Source organism: Staurois parvus, unplaced genomic scaffold (genome assembly GCF_062004578.1).
Source record: "Staurois parvus isolate SC_StPar_1 unplaced genomic scaffold, SC_StPar_1.0 ptg001352l, whole genome shotgun sequence".
NCBI lineage: Eukaryota > Metazoa > Chordata > Amphibia > Anura > Ranidae > Staurois > Staurois parvus.
Window position 1 is genome coordinate 1,382,864 of NW_028319148.1, and position 22,824 is coordinate 1,405,687.

General features: G+C 45.5%; 1 protein-coding gene across 1 annotated transcript in view; it reads right to left on the reverse strand.

Annotated features, from left to right (window-relative positions):
- Nucleotides 1-17,079, reverse strand: part of LOC149436679 (uncharacterized) — a 59,565-nt gene extending 42,486 nt beyond the window's left edge. Inside the window, exons 1-3 of the mRNA XM_089661581.1 lie at nt 16,975-17,079; nt 8,633-9,001; nt 5,012-5,341 (exon numbers count right to left, since the gene is read on the reverse strand). Of these exons, the coding sequence (XP_089517707.1) occupies nt 5,012-5,341; nt 8,633-9,001; nt 16,975-17,011 (736 nt within the window). The 5' untranslated portion in view covers nt 17,012-17,079. The remainder of the gene's footprint in view (nt 1-5,011; nt 5,342-8,632; nt 9,002-16,974) is intronic.
- Nucleotides 17,080-22,824: the final 5,745 nt, after the last annotated feature.

Genomic DNA, 22,824 nt, shown 5'->3' on the forward strand with positions numbered 1-22,824 from the left:
GGCATCCAGGGAAGAACCAGCTGTGTTGGGTCGTCTCTCGCTTATTCTGGTGGCCAACCCTCCGTGCCGACATTGCCTCTTATGTAGCGGCATGTTCGATCTGTGCCCAGAATAAGTCTCCACGGCATCTCCCTTTGGGTCTTCTGCAACCCATTCCCAATGGGGAGCGTCCTTGGTCACATCTAGGGATGGACTTTATTGTAGACCTCCCGGTGTCTCGGGGTCATACGGTCATCCTCATGATCGTCGATCGGTTTTCCAAGATGTGCCATTGCATTCCACTCAGGAAATTACCCACAGCGCAGGAACTGGCCACGGTCTTTTCCAGGGAGATTTTTCGCCTGCATGGGTTGCCTAAGGTGATTGTCTCAGACCGCGGGAGTCAGTTCGTGTCCAGATTCTGGCGTGCCTTCTGCTCCCAGTTGGGTATTAGTCTCTCCTTTTCATCGGCCTACCACCCGCAGTCCAATGGGGCTGCGGAGCGTTCCAATCAGGCCTTAGAACAATTCCTTCGGTGTTATATTTCAGACCATCAGGATGATTGGGCCGATCTCCTGCCGTGGGCAGAGTTTGCCAGGAACTCGGCGGTCAACTCCTCCACCGGGATGTCTCCCTTCATGGCCAACTATGGGTTTCAACCCGCGGTATTACCTGAGAGGTTCTCACCACAGGACATTCCGGCTGTGGAGAACCATCTTGCTGCCCTGCGTTCTTCTTGGGGGCAGATCCAGAGGGCCTTGAGGGACTCAGCTCAGCGCCAGAAGTTCCAGGCTGATCGCAGACGGTTGCCCGCTCCTTCATACCAGGTCGGCGATCGGGTGTGGTTGTCTACTCGCAACCTCAATCTTCGGGTGCCCACACCCAAACTGGCTCCCCGTTTTGTCGGTCCTTTCCGCATTCTCCGCAAAGTGAATCCGGTGGCCTATGCACTTGCCCTTCCGTCTGGGATGCGGATCTCCAATATCTTTCATGTTTCCCTGTTGAAACCTCTGATCTGCAATCGCTTCACTACCTCTCTTCCTCGGCCCCGTCCTGTCCGGGTTGACGGTCATGAGGAGTATGAGGTGAGCCGGATCCTGGACTCTCGATTGGTGCGCGGTCAATTACAGTTCCTGGTTCATTGGCGCGGTTATGGTCCCGAGGAGCGTTCCTGGGTTCCTTCCGCGGATGTCCATGCTCCTGCCCTCCTCCGCGCTTTTCATACCCGCTTTCCTCAGAAACCTTTTGTTGAGCCGCGGAGGGGGAGGGGCCCTTGAGGGGGAGGTACTGTCAAGGTCCTACCTTTTCCCTGTGGTTATGTTACTTCATGTGCTGGTGTCCATCTTGGATTCTGCTGTGCATGATGGGAGCCCTTTTATGCCTTCAGGTTTCTGTGGTCCATCCTCCAGAGGGGTGTGGCTGATGACATATAAGCCTGTGGCCCGCACATGCTCTTTGCACTTGTGTCTTGTGTCTTTGTGTTGCTGTTACTCTGTTCTGACTCTCGTGACTCTCCTGGTATCTGATTCGGCTTGTCTTGACTATTCTTTGTATTCTCCTTTGATCTGACCCTCTGTTGCTGAACCCGGCTCGTGACCTGTGATTCTCGTCTGCTGTCCTGTACTGTTCTGTCCTGTTGTTGTTGACCCCGGCTTGTCTGACTACTCTTTTGTCTCTTCCACCAGCTACACGCCATTGGCGGCGGCCATTACCGCAGCTGAGGTGTCTCGGGGGCCGCGACCTGGTTCCTGGCTGCGTCAAGTCCATCCCCACCATCAGGGGCCCTGGTGAAGGGCAGCCTGGGACTTAGACTCCGCGCCCTGAGGGACTTTGGTCTGTGGGTGGTGGTTGTCGTCAGCCAGTGCGTTACATTGTTAGGCCTGCCTGTCCGTTCCTCAGCTCCTGCCCTGACAGAGCCGCATTTAAGTTTGTAAAGAGCCGCATGTGGCTCGCGAGCCGCGGCTTGCCGACCACTGGGATAGGGCAATGGGGGTTTTGAAATGCCCAATTTCACTGAGTCAATGCACAATTTACAGAAACAGATCCTGGACTGTTCTGTTCCTTAAATGCGGCCAGTCTTTGCAGATCAATTGCCCAGAGGTATATGTATGGGGTTGATTCCTCTGGGGTAGGTGGGATAAACTATAGGGCGTGTATATTGGGATGGAGAGTATCCAGGACGGGTGACAGCATAAGGCTGCTTTGGTTGTGGCAGGCAGAGTCACTTTTTTCTTTTTATTTTGGGGTGGGGTGCCTGATTTTTGTGTTGCCTAGGGCAGCAAAAAAACAACATAGACCACTGAGTAAAACAGCACACAGTTAACCCTTTGATCACCCCAGATGTTAACCCCTTTCTGTCCAGTGCCATTAGTACAGTGTCAGTGCTTTTTTGAATTAGTGTCACTAGGGATGTCAGTGACAGTTCCCCTCCAGTGTCAGAATTCCCACCACAGTCCTACTATAAGTCGCTGATCGCCCCCATTACTATTAAAAAAAAATCCCAGTATCTATACCGCCATTTGTAAACGCTATAACGCTCACATAAACCAATTAATTTATACTTCTTGGGATTTTCTTTTAGCAAAGACATGGAGCAGAATACATTTTGGTCTAAATTTATGGCGAAATTAGATGTTTAAATTTTTTTACTAGATATGTTTTATAGCAAAAAGTAAAAAATATTGTTTTCTTTTTCACAATTGTCTGTCTTTTTTTGTTTATAGCGCAAAAAATAAAAACCGCAGCCACAATCAAATACCACCGAAAGGAAGCTCTATTTGTGGGGAAAAAAGGCCATAAATCTCATTTGGGTGCAGCGTTGCATGACCGCGCAATTTTCAATTAAAATATCGCAGCGATGCATTGTAAAAAATGGCCTGGTCATAGGTTTGCCTACACTATTCTAGTAGCACACTAGAGGGTACTACACAATTAAATTTTTTTTCTGTACTGTCACCAGTCAGTGTCCTTGATCACCGCCACACCAAATATATGATGACTCTGTATGCAAAAATATATATTTTTTTAACTTCTTAATTTTTCCAAAAATTTGTGACAAAAAATTACAACTTTAAAAAAAACTCACAATGCCTCTTACTAAATACCTTGGCTCTCTACTTTCCAAAAAGGGCTCATTTGGGGGATATCTGTACTGTCCTGACTTTTTAAGGCCTCAATGCAGGGTCTGGGGAGAGCAGATATAGTGAATGCAGGGTCTGGGGAGAGCGGATATAGTGAATGTAGGGTCCGGGGAGACGGGATATAGTGAATGCAGGGTCCGAGGAGACGGGATATAGTGAATGCGGGGTCCGGGGAGAGCAGATATAGTGAATGCAGGGTCCGAGGAGACTGGATATAGTGAATGCAGGGTCCGGGGAGACGGGATATAGTGAATGCAGGGTCCGGGGAGACGGGATATAGTGAATGCGGGGTCCGGGGAGAGCAGATATAGTGAATGCAGGGTCCGAGGAGACTGGATATAGTGAATGCAGGGTCTGGGGAGAGCAGATATAGTGAATGCAGGGTCCGGGGAGACCAGATATAGTGAATGCAGGGTCCGAGGAGACTGGATATAGTGAATGCAGGGTCCGGGGAGACCAGATATAGTGAATGCAGGGTCCGAGGAGACTGGATATAGTGAATGCAGGGTCTGGGGAGAGCAGATATAGTGAATGCAGGGTCCGGGGAGACCAGATATAGTGAATGCAGGGTCCGAGGAGACTGGATATAGTGAATGCAGGGTCTGGGGAGAGCAGATATAGTGAATGCAGGGTTCAGGGAGAGCAGATATAGTGAATACAGGGTCCGGGGAGACCAGATATAGTGAATGCAGGGTCCGGGGAGACCAGATATAGTGAATGCAGGGTCCGAGGAGACTGGATATAGTGAATGCAGGGTCCGGGCAGAGCAGATATAGTGAATGCAGGGTTCGGGGAGACCAGATATAGTGAATGCAGGGTCCTGGGAGCCCGGATATAGTGAATGCAGGGTTCGGGGAGAGCAGATATAGTGAATGCAGGGTCCTGGGAGCCCGGATATAGTGAATGCAGGGTCCGGGGAGACCAGATATAGTGAATGTAGGGTCCTGGGAGACCAGATATAGTGAATGCAGGGTCCTGGGAGACCTGATATAGTGAATGCAGGGTCCGGGGAGACCAGATATAGTGAATGCAGGGTCCGGGGAGACCAGATATAGTGAATGCAGGGTCCGGGAGACCAGATATAGTGAATGCAGGGTCCGGGGAGACCAGATATAGTGAATGTAGGGTCCTGGGAGACCAGATATAGTGAATGCAGGGTCCTGGGAGACCGGATATAGTGAATGCAGGGTCCTGGGAGACCGGATATAGTGAATGCAGGGTCCGGTGAGACCAGATATAGTGAATGCAGGGTCCGGGGAGACCGTATATAGTGAATGCAGGGTCCGGGGAGACCAGATATAGTGAATGCAGGGTCCGGGAGACCAGATATAGTGAATGCAGGGTCCGGGGAGACCGGATATAGTGAATGCAGGGTCCGGGGAGACCAGATATAGTGAATGCAGGTTCTAGGGAGACCAGATATAGTGAATGCAGGGTCCGGGGAGACCAGATATAGTGAATGCAGGGTCCGGGGTTTAGTAACACTTTAAATAACATGCTTGTGGGATGCCTGTAAGCTGCATGTGCTTTTACAGAACAGTCCATGCCTATCAGAATTTGGGGGTGCTGTACAAGGAAGGGGGGCAGCCAAGCCTCTCCTGTTACAAGACACCTTATCCCACAGTTGAAGAATCCCTCCTTTCCTCTGGGACATTGCAATCTGACAACAGAATTTGCTACTCGGATCTATGGCTGCAGTTACTCTACAGGGTTAGGAAAAAACTTCTGACTTTCTCTGACTTATCTCTCCTGCGTATCTCTTCTGGTTTATTGAGTCAGAAAATCTGACGCCAACGGCTCGGCATAACAGTGAGACTGCTGGAATGGCAGAGCGGTCAGCAATGGCATCCTCTACTGTTCTCTGTGTTAGTACAATGTATGCTATGGTTTACCTGCAATGATCAGACTTGTAAACTGTTTGCTTCGCAGCGATTTTTGTGCGATAGAGACAATGCAGAAATAACTTTGATGATCATTTAGATTGATATCATGAATACGCAGCGAGATGCCTTGGGTGAAATTGACCAGAGAGTGCCGGCCCCCTTGATGTTCTCCATGTGTTTGGAGTACGGATCTATGACCACTTTTGTCAGGTTCTCCGTCTGCAATATACCATCTGACAAATGTAATCTTCGTGGTGTCCTTGGAGTAATAACACGGGATGATGATCTCTTCTCCTGAAACAGCCATCAGTTCATCCAGCTGAGTGACGTATTCTGTATCTGAACAAAGAAAATCTGTTAGAGGGGTATATAGGTAGCATATTGTTTATAGAGCTCAATAGCTCAAAGTGAAATGCACACACACACAAATGAGCAAAAAGTTCTCTTCTCCTCTTCTTGTCAGTGGCAGTAAAAAATGCCCATTGACTGGTGGCAGTGGGAAGAATAGTGCCCCATCATTGGTGTCAGTGGGAGGAATAGTGCCCCATCATTGGTGTCAGTGGGACGAATAGTGCCCCATTTTTGGTGTCAGGGGGAGGAATAGTGCCCCATCATTGGTATCAGTGGGAGGGATAGTGCCCCATCATTGGTATCAGTGGAAGGGATAGAGCCACATCATTGGTGTCAGTGAGAGGAATAGTGCCCCATTATTGGTGTCAGTGGGAGGAATAGTGCCCCATCATTGGTATCGGTGAGAGAAATAGTGCCCCATCATTGGTATCGGTGAGAGGAATAGTGCCCCATCATTGGTATCAGTGGAAGGGATAGAGCCACATCATTGGTGTCAGTGGGAGGAATCGTGCCCCATCATTGGTGTCAGTGGGAGGAATAGTGCTCTGTCATTGGTGTCAGTGGGACGAATAGTGCCCCATTATTGGTGTCAGTGGGAGGAATAGTGCCCCATCATTGGTATCGGTGGGAGGAATAGTGCCCCATCATTGGTGTCAGTGGGAGGAATAGTGCCCCATCATTGGTATCAGTGGGAGGAATTGTGTCCCATCATTGGTGTCAGTGGGAGGAATAGTGCCCCATCATTGGTGTCAGTGAGAGGAATAGTGCCCATCATTGGTGTCAGTGGCTGGAAGACCAGATATAGTGAATGCAGGGTCCGGGGAGAGCGGATATAGTGAATGCAGGGTCCGGGGAGAGCGGATATAGTGAATGCAGGGCCCGGGGAGACCAGATATAGTGAATGCAGGGTCCGGGGAGAACAGATATAGTGAATGCAGGGTCCAGGGAGAGCGGATATAGTGAATGCAGGGTCCGGGGAGACCAGATATAGTGAATGCAGGGTCCGGGGAGAGCGGTTATAGTGAATGCAGGGTCCGGGGAGACCAGATAACCCTCCTAGAGTAGTACAATGTTACTATGGTAACATTGCACTACTCTGCTGAAAGTATTTTTTTTTAATTGTAAAAAAAAGAATTATTAAAATAAAAATAAAATATGTTTACAAAAAATTATTGAGAGAAATTTTTTATGAATTTTTATTTTTAACGACTTGCCACCCACCCACCCACCCACCAAGAATGTGCAGTAGAGTGGCAGCTCTGGACAAAGCAACGTAATCTTATGTTGCTTTCTATTTCTGGGTGTGCGTGAGCATGTGCGCCCCCCCCCCCCCCGCTAGCCCCTATGCCTTCCAGGGAGAGAAGATGGAACATGGCACTGAGCAGAACCGCTACATTTTACACACATGTTAGATTAGCACATTTAACCCTTTGATCATCCCTATTAACCCTTTGATCGCCCCATCACCCAGCCAGTGCCATTAGTAGTGTCAGTATATAGAATTTTTCAGTGATCACTGTATTCCTGCCACTAGCGACATCAGGGTTAGTTAGCACCCCACCCAGCCAGGGTCAGCTAGCGTTAGATTGCCCGCATACTATCGCACTCACGCTATAGGTCGCTTATCACCCCCATTACTAGTACAGTGTTTGTACGGATCAATATATTGATCACGAACAGAAATATACTAGTGCCTGCTTTGTATAGTGTCCCCAAAAATGCAGTGTTAGCAGGATCAGCCCCATTCGCTGCCAGCACTAGCGTTTAGCCCCTCTTCTGTTTATCATGGAATATTGTACCAATTGCTTGTGGGCCAAAGAAATTTCTACGCACAACAATACATGGTCGACTACCCAAACTCAGCTCTTGCTAGACAATTCGCATGGAAGCCTATCACGGTTTCTGAATTTGTTTTGGCCTAACACTCAACATGGGCATTACAAAAAAGAATGAATTGCGGTCATATTAGTCCACAGACCTGTTTCATCATATGTCTGTGTTCTCTGCTGTTACATATATGCCCAACATGGACCAGCAATGTACTGGAACCAGGGGCGGACTGACCATTTGGAAACTCAGGCACTGCCCGAGGGCCTGGGGTCAGTAGGGGGCCCTGTGAGATGCCCCTGGTACCTTTTTCATAGGCTTTTTTGAGTTCGGGCAAGGATACAGGGGCCCCATGATCCCCTATTGCCCGGGGGCCCCATGAGTTGTCAGTCCGCCCCTGCCTATGGATATTAAAAATTTACACAATTTGTCTCCGTTGCACTGGCATGCAAAATTTTAAAGCATGCCCTGTTTGGTATCCATTTACTTGGCATAACATCATCTTATATATCTTATCAATTAGCAATATATTGTGCTTTTTGTGCATTAAAATTCTAAAAAGTGTATTTTTTTCCAAACAATTTGCGTTTGAAAGATCGCTGTGCAAATACTATGTGACATAAAAAATTTCAACACCCACTGTTTTATTCTCTAGTGCCTCTGCTTTAAAAAAATATATAACGTTTGGGGGTTAAAATTTTTCTAGCAGAAAACCTTTTTTCAAGTAAACAAAAAGGCTTGATCTTCAAGTGGTTAGAAGAGTGGGTGATGTATGACAGAAGCTTTAATGTTCTGAAATGTCAGAATAGTAGAAGCAACCCCCCCCCCCCCCACAATGATCCCTTTTTGGAAAGTAGACACCCCAAGACTTTTTCTTTTTCAAAACCCTGTGACAAAATTATCAAATTCTTTGGGGTGTCTACCTTCCATTTGTACTGCCCTGGCATTTTAGCACCTCAAGATAGGTGATAAGCAGTCAGAAAGTAAAAGCTGCGTAAACTCCAATATATATACCATAGTTTGTAAATGCTATAACTTTCACACAAACCGATTAATATACACGTATTGGGCTTTTTTTTTTACCAAAGACATACATATATTAAATGCAGAGTACATTTTGGTCTAAATGTATGACTAACTTTGAGTTTACTCTATATTTTTTATAACCAAAAGTAAACAAATATCTTTTTTTTTAATTTTTGGTCTTTTTTCGTTTATATCACAAAAAATAAAAAACCTATTGGTGATCAAATACCACCAAAATAAAGTTTTATTTGTGTAAAATGTCATTTGGGTACAACATTGCATGAATACCAGTTGAAATAGCGCAGTGCTGAATAGCAAAAAATGGCCAGGTCATTAAGGGGGTAATCAAAAGGCAAGTGGTTAAATTACAGTTCCTGAAAAATGAGCAAAGTGTTGGCTGTTAGAAATAAATCAAAAAACATTTACCTGAAAATTGCAGAAGAGTCCCATATGTATTCCACCATGTAGATTTATGTTTACTATTGTTCTGTAGGCAGCAAAACGTAGGCCCATCAGTTGGTTCCAGTCCTGTAATTGTGATAGATTCTGTCCTGTTCCTGTTGGGATCCTTCTCTCTGTAGAGTCTTCCTTCATATTTCTCTGTAACATCTCCCGGAGGGGAGAGGATCATCTTGGTAGATCCGCAATAATGTCCATCTGCCTCCCCCCAAACGATCTGTTTATCTTCACTCAGCTCCTCCGGATCGGAGTATGAACACAAAATGGTAACAGAACCTCCAGGTTGCACTGTACGAGTTCTCAGCTGATAAATACACGTTGAAGATTTTGCGATCCCTAAAATGAGCAGATGAGGCAATGTGTTAAAAGGAATGTATAGTCCTGTCAATGATTTTTCAGATGCACATGTAGAAGAGATCTACTGAATGTCAATGATTTTATCAATCTGTGATAATTCCTAAGGTTCCAAAAAATTGTATAGTTTTGTAATTATATAGGTACATGGGGGCAGCCATATTTGTGTATTACCCATAGACCTTTGTAGGGCTACATTATGGTTTTGATTTACTGCTCCTTCTCATATATAGTATATGTATGGGCTGGAAATGTAGCACTGCCCCCTTAGGAGTCATTGAGGTTAGGTCCCCCTATAGTCCTGCACAGCCAGGCAACCTGCATTTTCTTCAGACCTTGCACACAAGAGGCAGTAAGCAGTCCGTGAGCTTGTTTTTTGGGTTTTTATTAGGGGTATTGAACTTGGATAGGGTTGAGGGGTGTCTGGGATGCCCAAGAGAACTGTAACTGAGGGCAACACCTGAATAACTATTTACAAGTCTCTACAACAGATCTCTTTTTTGGAGAGCTCTCCAGCTTCTCCTGGTGTACCACCCCAGACCCCAGATGAATCCTCATCTCATCCAGCTGTACTGAGCAACGGGTCCCAGAATCTGTTGCTTTAACCTCCCTAGCGGTCTGATTATGTCCATATTTCTGTGCTTAAAGCGGTACATTTTTTTGCATGGAAATATGTTGTTTTTTTATTGTAGGCTGTAATTCTTAGGAATAACTCACTGAAATCTGTCCAAACAAGAGTCTAGTAAACATCCCGGGTATGATAAAATTTGAAACACAAAATCATAAATTATAATTTAATAAATAATCATAAAAAATAATAATATAATAATAAATTTAATTCAATAATATAATCAAACCAAAAACACTGAAATTTGAAATATAGCGCCAAGTTCACACATCACTGAGCAAAGTCGCAGAATCGTTTTCAGTGTCTGATGAGGAATTTCCCCCACGAATCATTATCACTCAATTCTGCAAGTGGTTCTGATTTACTATCGCTGTTCTCTAGCCGGTCTAAAGCCACTTTTGACCTAATGGGACACTTTTTGGACGCCATGGACGTTTCTCAGTTTCCAGGCAGAAAGAACAGTAAAAATGCAGGCAGGGCGCCGGACAAAGCACTCGGGACAAAATGTATGTGAAATGCATTGAAACAGCAATGACAGCAAAAATTACATTTTTTAAAAATTTCAAATTTCCCGCCGGAACACGGAAGCCGGCATCGGCCGGAGGAGATGGCCGGGGGACGCTGCAGCACTCGGGACAAAATGTATGTGAAATGGTTTGATACAGGAATGTTATACTATGTGATTTTAGTGAATGTCACTTTTGTCATTTTAAAATTTCCCACCGTTCCGTCCTCCGTATGTCCCGACGCTTGCAGGGAACGGAACCCAGATGTCAGATGCCAGCATCTGTCTGATTACATTGCCGGGGACACTGCAGGGGGGACATCGTGGGAGCGCAGGACAAGGTAAGTGATCGAGGGATCGCGGAGCAGCGTCGCATGGTGTTCCTGAGTGTAGCTCGGGGTTACCGCTTGTGGTACTGAAACTTTACCCCGAGCTACACTCGGGAATACCGCCAGGGAGGTTAAATGCACAGTTCCAGAACGAGGCTAGTTAGGTTTCCCACCAGAATGCCCTCTCCCCTTATCTGGCCCATGGGGTGTAGGATTACTCACTGTTGCTCACCTACAAGCTGGTTGGGTTGTTAGCTGCCTTCAGGCCTCCTGCTTGTCTGGTTCCTTCCTTGGCTCTACAGGTAGTCCTCTCTCTGTGGACCAGTGAGGTCAAGTGATCCTCCTTTCCAACTCCTGCCTGTAGGTAGGCCCCTTCCCACTGGGCCCCCCTCCCAGGCTCCTGCATCCAGCCTCTTACTCCATCTTCCACACTTTTCCTGCTGCTGAGGCTCAGTCATACTTAAGAGCTGTCCTGCCCCCATGCCAAGTGTTCTGCTGCGGAGTGGTCAGGATCCCTTAAGTATGCAGATCAGCCCCTCCTCACCCCTTCCCACTGCCTTCTAGAAACTTCTCGCATCTCTAGAACAGGGGGAGGCATCAGGGAACTGATCTGCAGAGCCCTCAGCCATGTCCTAAGAAGACCTGGCTGACTCATGCCCAGGCTGCTACTTAGCCTTCCTCTTTAGAAAACCTAGCTAACTAGTGGGGTGCTATACAAACAACAGAATATTTCCCAGCACATTTACCAGCTACCTTGCAACAAAACCAAATCAACCGTGCATTTGTTGCAGGCTAGCTGGTACGTGTGCCGGGAAATTTCTAATGTGCAAAGCCTCTTCTATGTGCACCGTAGTGTAGAGGCTAGTTATAGATTGGGGTGGTTGCCATTTATCTGCATATTTATGGGTTGGCCAACTCACAAAAAACAATGCACTTCTTGTGTGGCTGATCTTACTTTGATGGTTGTTAGGAATGGAGGCAGAGTGACTGCAAATTCAGTGCTTTCTCGCTCTAGTCAAATCTCTCAATTTATTACAATAACAATAATAAAACGCAAAGTCACAACACGAATTGTTACATCAGTGCAGTAGTAGCTCAATATATGCATTCACTGAAAATACCCTGTGCTATGCCTTTACATATATATACAGTTGTGTCCAAAATTATTCAACCCCCACTGAAATTGAGTGTTTTGGCCAGTTTGACATTGCTTTTGATCATTCAGTCATCTTGCTTACATTTACATTAAAGAGGCACTTGTAGGTCAGACAAATATAACATAACAGTTATAATGAAATAACCACAAATGTCTTTTCTGTGCTCACAGCATTATCAGTTTTATTCAACCCCCAAGTGACATTCAATCTTAGTACTTAGTACAGCATCCTTTTACAGTTATAACAGCTTTTAAACGTGAAGCATAGCTTGACACAAGTGTCTTGCAGCGATCTACGGGTATCTTCGCCCATTCTTCATGGGCAAAGGCCTCCAGTTCAGTCACATTCTTAGGCTTGCGCACTGCAACTGCTTTCTTTAAGTCCCACCAGAGGTTCTCAATCGGATTTAAGTCTGGTGACTGCGATGGCCACTCCAAAATGTTCCAGCCTTTCCTCTGCAACCATGCTCTAGTGGACTTGGAGGTATGCTTGGGATCATTGTCCTGTTGAAAGGTCCAACGTCTCCCAAGCCTCAGGTGTGTGACGGACTGCATCACGTTTCCATCCAATATCTCCTGGTACTGAAGAGAATTCATGGTACCTTGCACACGCTGAAGCTTCCCTGTACCTGCAGAAGCAAAACAGCCCCAAAGCATGATTGACCCTCCACCATGCTTCACAGTAGGCAAGGTGTTCTTTTCATCATAGGCCTTGTTCTTCCTCCTCCAAACATAGCGTTGATCCATGGGCCCAAACAGTTCTAATTTTGTTTCATCAGTCCACAGAACACTATCCCACAACTTTTGTGGTTTGTCCACATGGCTTTTGGCATACTGCAGTCGACTCTTCTTATTCTTTGGAGACAGCAAGGGGGTACGCCTGGGAGTTCTGGCACGGAGGCCTTCATTACGCAGTGTGCGTCTTATTGTCTGGGCTGAAACTTCTGTACCCACATCTGACAAATCTTTTCTCAGTTCCTCAGCAGTCACACGGGGACTTCTCTCCACTCTACGCTTCAGGTAGCGCACAGCAGTCGAAGTCAGCATCTTCTTTCTGCCACGACCAGGTAGCGTTTCAACAGTGCCCTTTGCCTTGAATTTGCGAATGATGCTTCCTAAGGTGTCTCTTGGTATGTTTAACATCTTTGCAATCTTCTTATAGCCATTGCCCTTCCTGTGAAGAGAAATCACCTCTTCTCTTGTCTTCCTGGACCATTCTCTTGCCTTCACCATGTTTGTAACCACACCAGTAAATGTCTAGAAGGAGCTGAGTATCACAGTCATTTTAAAGCTGCCTAATTGGTGCTTATTATGCTTGATTGCTGCTCGGTGACATCCACAGGTGTTTTCAATACCTGATGGAAAGCACCTGTATGAACCTCTGTTCTTCAGAGTGGTAGTCTTTAAGGGGTTGAATAATTGTGGCAATGAAGAAACCACATAAGAACCATTTACTACTGTATTACATAAACAATTGATGTCATTTTAGTTGCATTTGGGTAGTTACAACGTCCTTGTAGGATTTGATTCTGAATACAATTCCAAATGTACACTATAGTCCCTAAACCCCTTTACAGCATTGGGGGTTGAATAATTTTGGACACAACTGTAGATGACGTAAAGCCTGCCGCCGGCCAAAACTTATTTTACTGAACAGAGTTGAGAAGGTTTAGAACCGTTGCCTGGTTTTCAGTGTTGTCCCCATTCTGGCAACAGCCAAGCAATCATTTGCCCCAGAAATTGGTTTATGCAGTTTTTTTACTGAGTTTGTTATTTAATGAAAAATACTATGAGGCTGTACTAAGTGCTTCCTGGCTAGGGATGAGCCAAACTTATCTACGGAATTGGCTCAGTGCGAAGTAAGGCAATTTTGGCAAACGTTACTAAAGTTCAGGTGATGAATCCATTCCATTTGAAGTCAATGGGAAACAAATGTTTGGGCTATATTCTAGGTTAATAGGGGGGGGGGGGCTGGTTTAGCTTGAACTAATGTACCTCTGCATATACCATACCTATCGGATCCCTCTTGAAGCTGGAAATCACTGCAATAGGCACCACCACCATGTGATCTCCACTAGCTTCCGGATCCTGTGCTGAGTGGCTGCCCTGCTGCATTGTGAACACAGTAGGTCGTTAAAGTGGAGTTCCAGCCCTTTTTGTGTTTATTAAAAGTCAGCAGCTACAAAAACGTTTAATAAACACACACTTACCTGTCCCGGAGTCCAGTGATGTTCTTACTCTCGGCATCCCTGCTCCCCTTCTCTCCTCCCTGGCGTTGGCATCTCTACTCTGGGCACCAGGCTGTGACAGCTTGCAGCTTCACAGCCGGGTGCCCACTGCGCATGCGCGAGTCGCGCTGCACTTCCTAATTGGTCCGGCAGTATTCTGGGACCTGTTAAAGTTCCCAGGAGACTGCGGGAGGGAGGAAGGTACTGAACATACACTCACTTCGCCGCGGTGAACTGAGCCAGAAGTGGGAGCGGGTACCTGTCAAAAACAGGTATCTGCTCCCCCCCAAATATGGCAGTGGCAGGGGGGAGGAGGTAAATAAGCGGAGCTTCCACTTTTAAGTGGAACTCTGCTTTAACCCCTTGACACTGATGTCACACAAATATGCGTCCTCAAAGAACTGGGCTTTTTTCCGTGGGCTGCATATTTACATACCTGTCTTTGTGCTGGGAGTGCGCCGCACAGCACGCTCTCAGCACAAACACCAGGGTGTCACTGAGAGCCCCGGGTCCCCTTCTAACAATTTGGACCCAGGACTTCCAATTCTGGGCCACATGATCGCTGTGATAGCCTCTGATTGGCTATTACAGTGATCAGTCACTGTGAAGCCCACCCCCCTTTTTTTTTACTCTCTGAATAGAGGGGAGAGATACATTGTATCTCTCTCCCCTTGCAAAGACAAAAAAAACAACTGTTTGTAAAAAAAAAAAAATCAATAAATATAAAAAAAAGAAAAGAAAAAAGAAAGAAAAAATACCTACATCAAGGTTTGATCTAGTTGAGTGCCAGGGTTAGTGTTTGGGCCAAGGTCAGGGTCAAAGGTCAACATAAAGCTAAGTGCTAGACTAATGTCAGAGCTTCAAAAATATACAAAAAAATACATAAAAATAAAATACAATATTCTATACACATCAATATATCTTAAAAGATTTTTTTTTTTTTTTACAAAAAAACATATTGAGTTACTCCAAATGTGTATATCTTGATCATATAAAAAAAAAGAAAAAAAAATCCAGTGCACTGTGCAATATTGTGATCATAGATCAAAAACCGGATCAGAACCAGGTTCAATCATATATTTATTTATGTTTTCTAAAATGCCTTGCAACATTGGGAACATATGTCAAGAAAAAAAATGCAGAAGTCCATCAGACCACTTTGCTACAAATTCTTCCTGTGTTATGACAGAGGAAAGCCTCTTGCACACAATACTGATGTTTGAGCATCAGCATTTCTGGATGTCATTTATTTATTACAGGTACTTGTACAGTGCAGTCAATTTTGTACATATATATTGTACATTCACATCAGTCCCTAACCCTCAAGGGGTGTACAATCTAAGGTCCCTAACCCTCAAGGGGTGTACAATCTAAGGTCCCTCACCCTCAAGGGGCGTACAATCTAAGGTCCCTCACCCTCAAGGGGTGTACAATCTAAGGTCCCTAACCCTCAAGGGGCATACAGTCTAAGGTCCCTAACCCTCAAGGGGTGTACAATCTAAGGTCCCTAACCCTCAAGGGGTGTACAATCTAAGGTCCCTAACCCTCAAGGGGCGTACAATCTAAGGTCCCTAACCCTCAAGGGGTGTACAATCTAAGGTCCCTAACCCTCAAGGGGTGTACAATCTAAGGTCCCTAACCCTCAAGGGGCGTACAATCTAAGGTCCCTAACCCTCAAGGGGTGTACAATCTAAGGTCCCTAACCCTCAAGGGGTGTACAATCTAAGGTCCCTAACCCTCAAGGGGCGTACAATCTAAGGTCCCTAATCCTCAAGGGGAGTACAATCTAAGGTCCCTAACCCTCAAGGGGCATACAATCTAAGGTCCCTAACCCTCAAGGGGTGTACAATCTAAGGTCCCTAATCCTCAAGGGGTGTACAATCTAAGTCACTAACCCTCAAGGGGCATACAATCTAAGGTCCCTGACCCTCAAGGGGCATACAATCTAAGGTCCCTGACCCTCAAGGGGTGTACAATCTAAGGTCCCTAACCCTCAAGGGGTGTACAATCTAAGGTCCCTAACCCTCAAGGGGCATACAATCTAAGGTCCCTGACTCTCAAGGGGCGTACAATCTAAGGTCCCTAACCCTCAAGGGGTGTACAATCTAAGGTCCCTAACCCTCAAGGGGCGTACAATCTAAGGTCCCTAATCCTCAAGGGGAGTACAATCTAAGGTCCCTAACCCTCAAGGGGCATACAATCTAAGGTCCCTAACCCTCAAGGGGTGTACAATCTAAGGTCCCTAATCCTCAAGGGGTGTACAATCTAAGTCACTAACCCTCAAGGGGCATACAATCTAAGGTCCCTGACCCTCAAGGGGCATACAATCTAAGGTCCCTGACCCTCAAGGGGTGTACAATCTAAGGTCCCTAACCCTCAAGGGGTGTACAATCTAAGGTCCCTAACCCTCAAGGGGCATACAATCTAAGGTCCCTGACTCTCAAGGGGCGTACAATCTAAGGTCCCTAACCCTCAAGGGGTGTACAATCTAAGGTCCCTAACCCTCAAGGGGAGTACAATCTAAGTTCCCTAACTTACATTCATACATACACATAGGAGGGCCAATATAGACAGGATCCAATTAATTTACCAGCATGTCTTTGGAGTGTGGGAGAAAACCCATGCAGGCACAGCGAGAACATGCAAACTCCAGGCAGGTGTTACTGTGGCTGGGATTCAAACCAACAACCCGAGTACTGCCAGGTGGAAGTGCTAACCATTTAGCCACTGTGCTGCCCATAGTTCCAATGTTTGTTTTGTGCATATTTGCACGCATGCTCATTCACACGTGCAATACACCCCTATGCAAAATCCAGTACCATTTATACCCATATGTGCATATATACACACCTATACCCGTATTTCCTCATACTGGCGCAAAATACTGACCAGAAACGCAGATTTTTCTATTTTCATAGCTATGAACGGTCTTGAACTGCCATTTCTCATCTTCTTATATTTCGTGTGAAAACAAAAAAAATATAAAACACTGAAATTATACCCAAGCAATTGTAAATAGCTATAATTTACTGCTGCAATCCCTCCTGTCCCCAGACCGACCACAAATTAGATACGAATAATAACTTTTATAATTGGTTTTAGCACTTACCTAGGAAGGACAGACTGATGAAGATGAAGAGTCTCATCTCTCCTTCCAGGGTGCGGTAGCTGGATGGCGGAGGATGTGTGGTCACTGGTGGATGGTCTGAATGTATTCTAGTTTACAGAAAGAGGATATGAGTGGAACACAAAGTGTATAAAAAGCAGAAATCATTTTAAAAAATAGGAAGAATGTTTTACGGAAGAAGGTAAAAGAAAGCCATGACAAACCTAGAAATATCAATTCATAAGTAGAATGTCACTTTCTGCAGGAGGATACATTTTATGTCAAAGTGTTTTTGCAAGGATAGCCCATTTGTTTGTCCTGAAGAGACTTTCTAATAGGAGGCTTACAGAATATTTAAACCCAACATTTTCTATGTCTGATTGTACCATGTACTTGTATGAAAAAGTCTCCTTTACTCTTTGTGTTGCTTCCTTTGTGTGAAATCCCTGGTGTTCCTTCCAGTCCCTCTGATTTCCTATTAAAAACTGTCCACACTAGGCATGAAAGCACAGCATGGCCAGGTCTCTTGCTATGCTGGAAAATCCAATGATCCAACTTGTTCTGATACCCCCCCCTTCACAGCCATTTACTAAGAGGATCAGTGTGCTGCTGTTTCTTCTCCCCCGGCTCTTATGCAGCTGAGAAGAGAGGGTATACGATCACTTCGTCCTCCTGCACACGGGACATTTTTACAGCGGCTGTTTTTGGCTTCTGATGTTTTTTTCTACAGCCAGTAAACCCCCTCAGCATGTTATCCTATGTGTCCATCTCCGGCATGTTATCCTATGTGTCCATCCCCGGCATGTTCTCCTACGTGTCCATCCCCAGCATGTTATCCTATGTGTCCTTCCCCAGCATGTTCTCCTACGTGTCCATCCCCGGCATGTTATCCTATGTGTCCATCCCTGGCATGTTATCCTATGTGTCCATCCCCAGCATGTTATCCTACGTGTCCATCCCCGGCATGTTATCCTATGTGTCCATCCCCGGCATGTTATCCTATGTGTCCATCCCCGGCATGTTATCCTATGTGTCCATCCCCGGCATGTTATCCTACGTGTCCATCCCTGGCATGTTATCCTGTGTGTCCATCCCCGGCATGTTATCCTACGTGTCCATCCCTGGCATGTTATTCTATGTGTCCATCCCCGGCATGTTATCCTGTGTGTCCATCCCCGGCGTGTTATCCTGTGTGTCCATCCCCGGCGTGTTATCCTATGTGTCCATCCCCGGCATGTTATCCTATGTGTCCATCTCCGGAATGTTATCCAATGTGTCCATCCCCGGCATGTTGTCCTATGTGTCCATCCCCGGCATGTTATCCTATGTGTCCATCCCCGGCATGTTATCCTGTGTGTCCATCCCCGGCATGTTATCCTGTGTGTCCATCCCCGGCATGTTATCCTGTGTGTCCATCCCCGGCATGTTATCCTGTGTGTCCATCCCCGGCGTGTTATCCTGTGTGTCCATCCCCGGCGTGTTATCCTATGTGTCCATCCCCGGCGTGTTATCCTATGTGTCCATCCCCGGCGTGTTATCCTATGTGTCCATCCCCAGCATGTTATCCTATGTGTCCATCCCCAGCATGTTATCCTATGTGTCCATCTCCGGAATGTTATCCAATGTGTCCATCCCTGGCATGTTATCCTATGTGTCCATCCCCGGCATGTTATCCTATGTGTCCATCCCCGGCATGTTATCCTATGTGTCCATCCCCGGCATGTTATCCTGTGTGTCCATCCCCGGCATGTTATCCTATGTGTCCATGCACACATAGACTGGAATCAACGTTTTTTGGCTGGAAAAAACCCCCCAAGGCTAGTGGGTTTCTAGAGGAGTTTTTTAGCTGTAAAAACGCTCTAATGCTAAAAAACACGGTAAAACGCCTCATACCAGCGTTTTTGGACATTTTTTGACCCCAAATATTTTTTTTGGGTCAAAAAAGCTAAAAAATGCAAATGCAGGAAAACGCTGCTAAACGCTATTGCAAAAACGCTATAAAAAAGCTGAAAAACTGAAAACTGTTTTTTTAAACGTGACTTTACACAGCTAACGTTACCGGCGTTCTCAAAACATCCCGTGTGCAGGAGGACTTAGGCCTCACACACACCGGACGTTATAAAAACACCAGTCAGCGTTAGCTGTAGAATGCTGCATTAAAAACGTGAGTTTTGTTGTGGTTTTTTAACATTTTGTATTACTTTTTTTTTTATAGCGTTTCTTAGTGTTTTTCAGTGTTTTCGTTTTTTTGCAAAGTTATGCTCCCATAAAATCTTTAGGCTCATAAATGCCAGATAGGAGCAGTTTTTTTAGCGTTTTTCAGCTAAAAAACTCATGAAACCCACTAGATCTGGGTTTCTTTCCAGCCAGAAAACACTCCTGCCAAAAACAACCCTGAATTAGCCCTCATGCACACTTGATGTTTTTACAGCGGCTGTTTTTGTTTTTTTGGTGTCCATCCCCGGCATGTTATCCTATGTGTCCATCCCCGGCGTGTTATCCTACGTGTCCATCCCCGGCGTGTTATCCTACGTGTCCATCCCTGGCGTGTTATCCTATGTGTCCATCCCCGGCGTGTTATCCTATGTGTCCATCCCCGGCGTGTTCTCCTATGTGTCCATCCCCGGCATGTTCTCCTATGTGTCCATCCCCGGCATGTCATCCCATGTGTCCATCCCTGGCGTGTTATCCTATGTGTCCATCCCCGGCGTGTTCTCCTATGTGTCCATCCCCGGCATGTTCTCCTATGTGTCCATCCCCGGCATGTCATCCCATGTGTCCATCCCTGGCGTGTTATCCTATGTGTCCATCCCCGGCGTGTTATCCTATGTGTCCATCCCCGGCATGTTATCCTATGTGTCCATCCCCGGCGTGTTCTCCTATGTGTCCATCCCCGGCGTCTTCTCCTATGTGTCCATCCCCGGCATGTTCTCCTATGTGTCCATCCCCGGCATGTTATCCTATGTGTCCATCCCCGGCATGTTATCCTATGTGTCCATCCCCGGCGTGTTATCCTATGTGTCCATCCCCGGCGTGTTATCCTGTGTGTCCATCCCCGGCGTGTTATCCTATGTGTCCATCCCCGGCGTGTTCTCCTATGTGTCCATCCCCGGCATGTTCTCCTATGTGTCCATCCCCGGCATGTCATCCCATGTGTCCATCCCTGGCGTGTTATCCTATGTGTCCATCCCCGGCGTGTTATCTTATGTGTCCATCCCCGGCATGTTATCCTATGTGTCCATCCCCGGCGTGTTATCCTGTGTGTCCATCCCCGGAGTGTTATCCTATGTGTCCATCCCCGGCGTGTTATCCTGTGTGTCCATTCCCGGCATGTTATCCTATGTGTCCATCCCCGGCATGTTATCCTATGTGTCCATCCCCGGCATGTTATCCTATGTGTCTATCCCCAGCATGTTATCCTATGTGTCTATCCCCGGCATGTTATCCTATGTGTCCATCCCCGGCATGTTATCCTATGTGTCCATGCACACACAGACTGGAATCAACATTTTTTGGCTGGAATAAAAACCCAGGACTAGTGGGCTTCTAGATGAGTTTTTTTAGCTGTAAAAACACTGGCAAACATGGTAAAATGCAGCAAACCGGCGTTTTTGGACTTTTAAAAAAAAATTTTTTGGTAAAAGACCCCACTAAAAATGCAAACGCAGAAAAAGACAGGAAAACGCCGCTAAACGTGGCAAAATGCCGCTAAACACTAATGCAAAAATGCTAAAAAAAGCTGAAAAACTCACGTTTTTATTTCAAAATGTTTTTATTGAAGATTTTCAATAACAGGGTAATGTTATAATAATGACGTTCAGTTCAATAACAATTGTAGTCATACAGTACAGTATTGGAGCATGTGTACCCCACCATTTGGCTGGGGACAAGGAATAAGACAATAGTAACATAGGTAGATATGGATATATACTGAACTTTGGTGAGGTGTAGAAAATGGTAGAGGGGTGTAAACATGGGGAGAACAGGAAGAGGGTAGGGAGAGGGGAGGGGGAGGACGTTATAATGGGATGAGGGGAGGAGTACCAGTCTAAAATGGATGGGTAATTCAATTGTTTGTAAAACATCAGGCTTGTACTGAGCAATTGGGATGTTTTAACCAGTTAGTCCATTGGGAATTAAATTTGTGCTGGGTGGAGTTGTTGAGGGACGATCTTTTTTCCATTTCGCATTGGAAATTAAGATCTGTAATTAGTGATATGAGAGAAGGGGCAGTAGTGGTGTTCCATAGTCTGGTTATAGTGATTTTTGCTGCGAAAAGTATGTGGACCATTATGGTGCGAGAGGTATAGGAGAATTTTTCAATCCCAATATTTAAAAGCGCAAGTAGAGGGTTTGGGTTGATTACTGTTTGGGTTTTTCAGAGAGTAGTTGGAAGACACGTTTCCAAAAGGATTTAATTGATTTGCATGACCATAATATATGTAGTGTTGAACCTATGTCTCCGCATTGTCGCCAGCAAGAGGCGGAGTGTTTTGGGTAATACATGGCAAGTTTGACTGGGGTTAGATACCATTGGTGGAGGATTTTTAAGTATGCTTCCCAGTGTGAGCTGCAGCAGGATGATTTGTAAGTGGTGTTAAATGCTGTGCTCCATGCGTGTGATGTAATTGTTTCTGCAAGAGTTTTTTCCCAGTTGGATAAGGTGGTAGATTTTAAAGCAAATTGCATGTTCGTTATGTATTTGTAGAAAGTAGAGATACCTTTACCTGGGTATTGTGGCTTTGTAAAGAAAGGGTAGGCCGTATTAGGGATTTTTGTGGTGTGAGGTATACTCTGTGTTTGCATACAGTGGGCAATCCTTAAGTAGGTGAAGTATTCTGTGGATGGTAAATTGAACGTGGATTGGAGAATTTGAAATGGCTGTAGGGTGTGGTCTTTATAGAGGTCTGCTATTTTGTGTATGTTTCGTTTTTCCCATTGGGTTAGATCCAGTGAGGGTGTAATGGAGTGTAATATTTCAATTGGGGTGAGAATTCGTTTGGGGTCTGTGTATTTCATGGTCAGAAGATCGCGCCAGGCTTGAAGGGCGGCTTGGATACATGGGTGTTTTAATCGGTAATTGGTTTGTAGTATTGTAGGAATTAGGAGTGAATTTTGGGGTTTAAGTGGATGGAGGGGGTAAGGTTTCCATTGCAGACCAAATTTTTTCTCTAGTTGGGTTCCACCAGAAATATATTTGGTCCAGAAGAATAGCGTTATAGTAGGATTTTAAATGTGGAAGGCCCGCGCCTCCTTTGGAAGATGGGCGTATCAAGAGATTGGTAGTGCATCTAGGTTTTTTAAAGTTCCATAAAAATCTGGAGAGAATTGATTGAAATTTGGAAAGGAAGGTGTAAGGAACTGGTATGGGGAGTGTGCGAAAAATGTACAGGATTTTTGGTAGGATGTACATTTTCAAGATCGCAACTCGGCCTAATTTGGAAAGTTCTGAGGTATGTAGGGTGGCAATTTCTTGGGGTATAGTTTCAAATAGTGTTTTGTGGTTTGCTGAGAATAGTTGGTCTGTTGTTGAAGTGAGTTTGATTCCTAAATAGGGAATGCTATTTTTTTCCCAAGAGAAGGGGAATTGTTTAGGAAGTAATATTTGGGAATGGTGTGGTGTGTGGAGGTTTAAAATTGAAGATTTGGGTTCATTGAGTTTATAATAGGAAATCATTGAGTATTGTTGAAGTTGGATTCGTATTGTTTTGAGGGATTTGGTTGGGTTGCTAATCATCAATATAATGTCGTCTGCAAATAGGCTAATTTTATGTTCAGTGTTAAGGTATTTGATGCCAGTAAATGCCGGGTCATCTCTGAGTTTAGAGGCTAGGGGTTCGATGAGCAACGCAA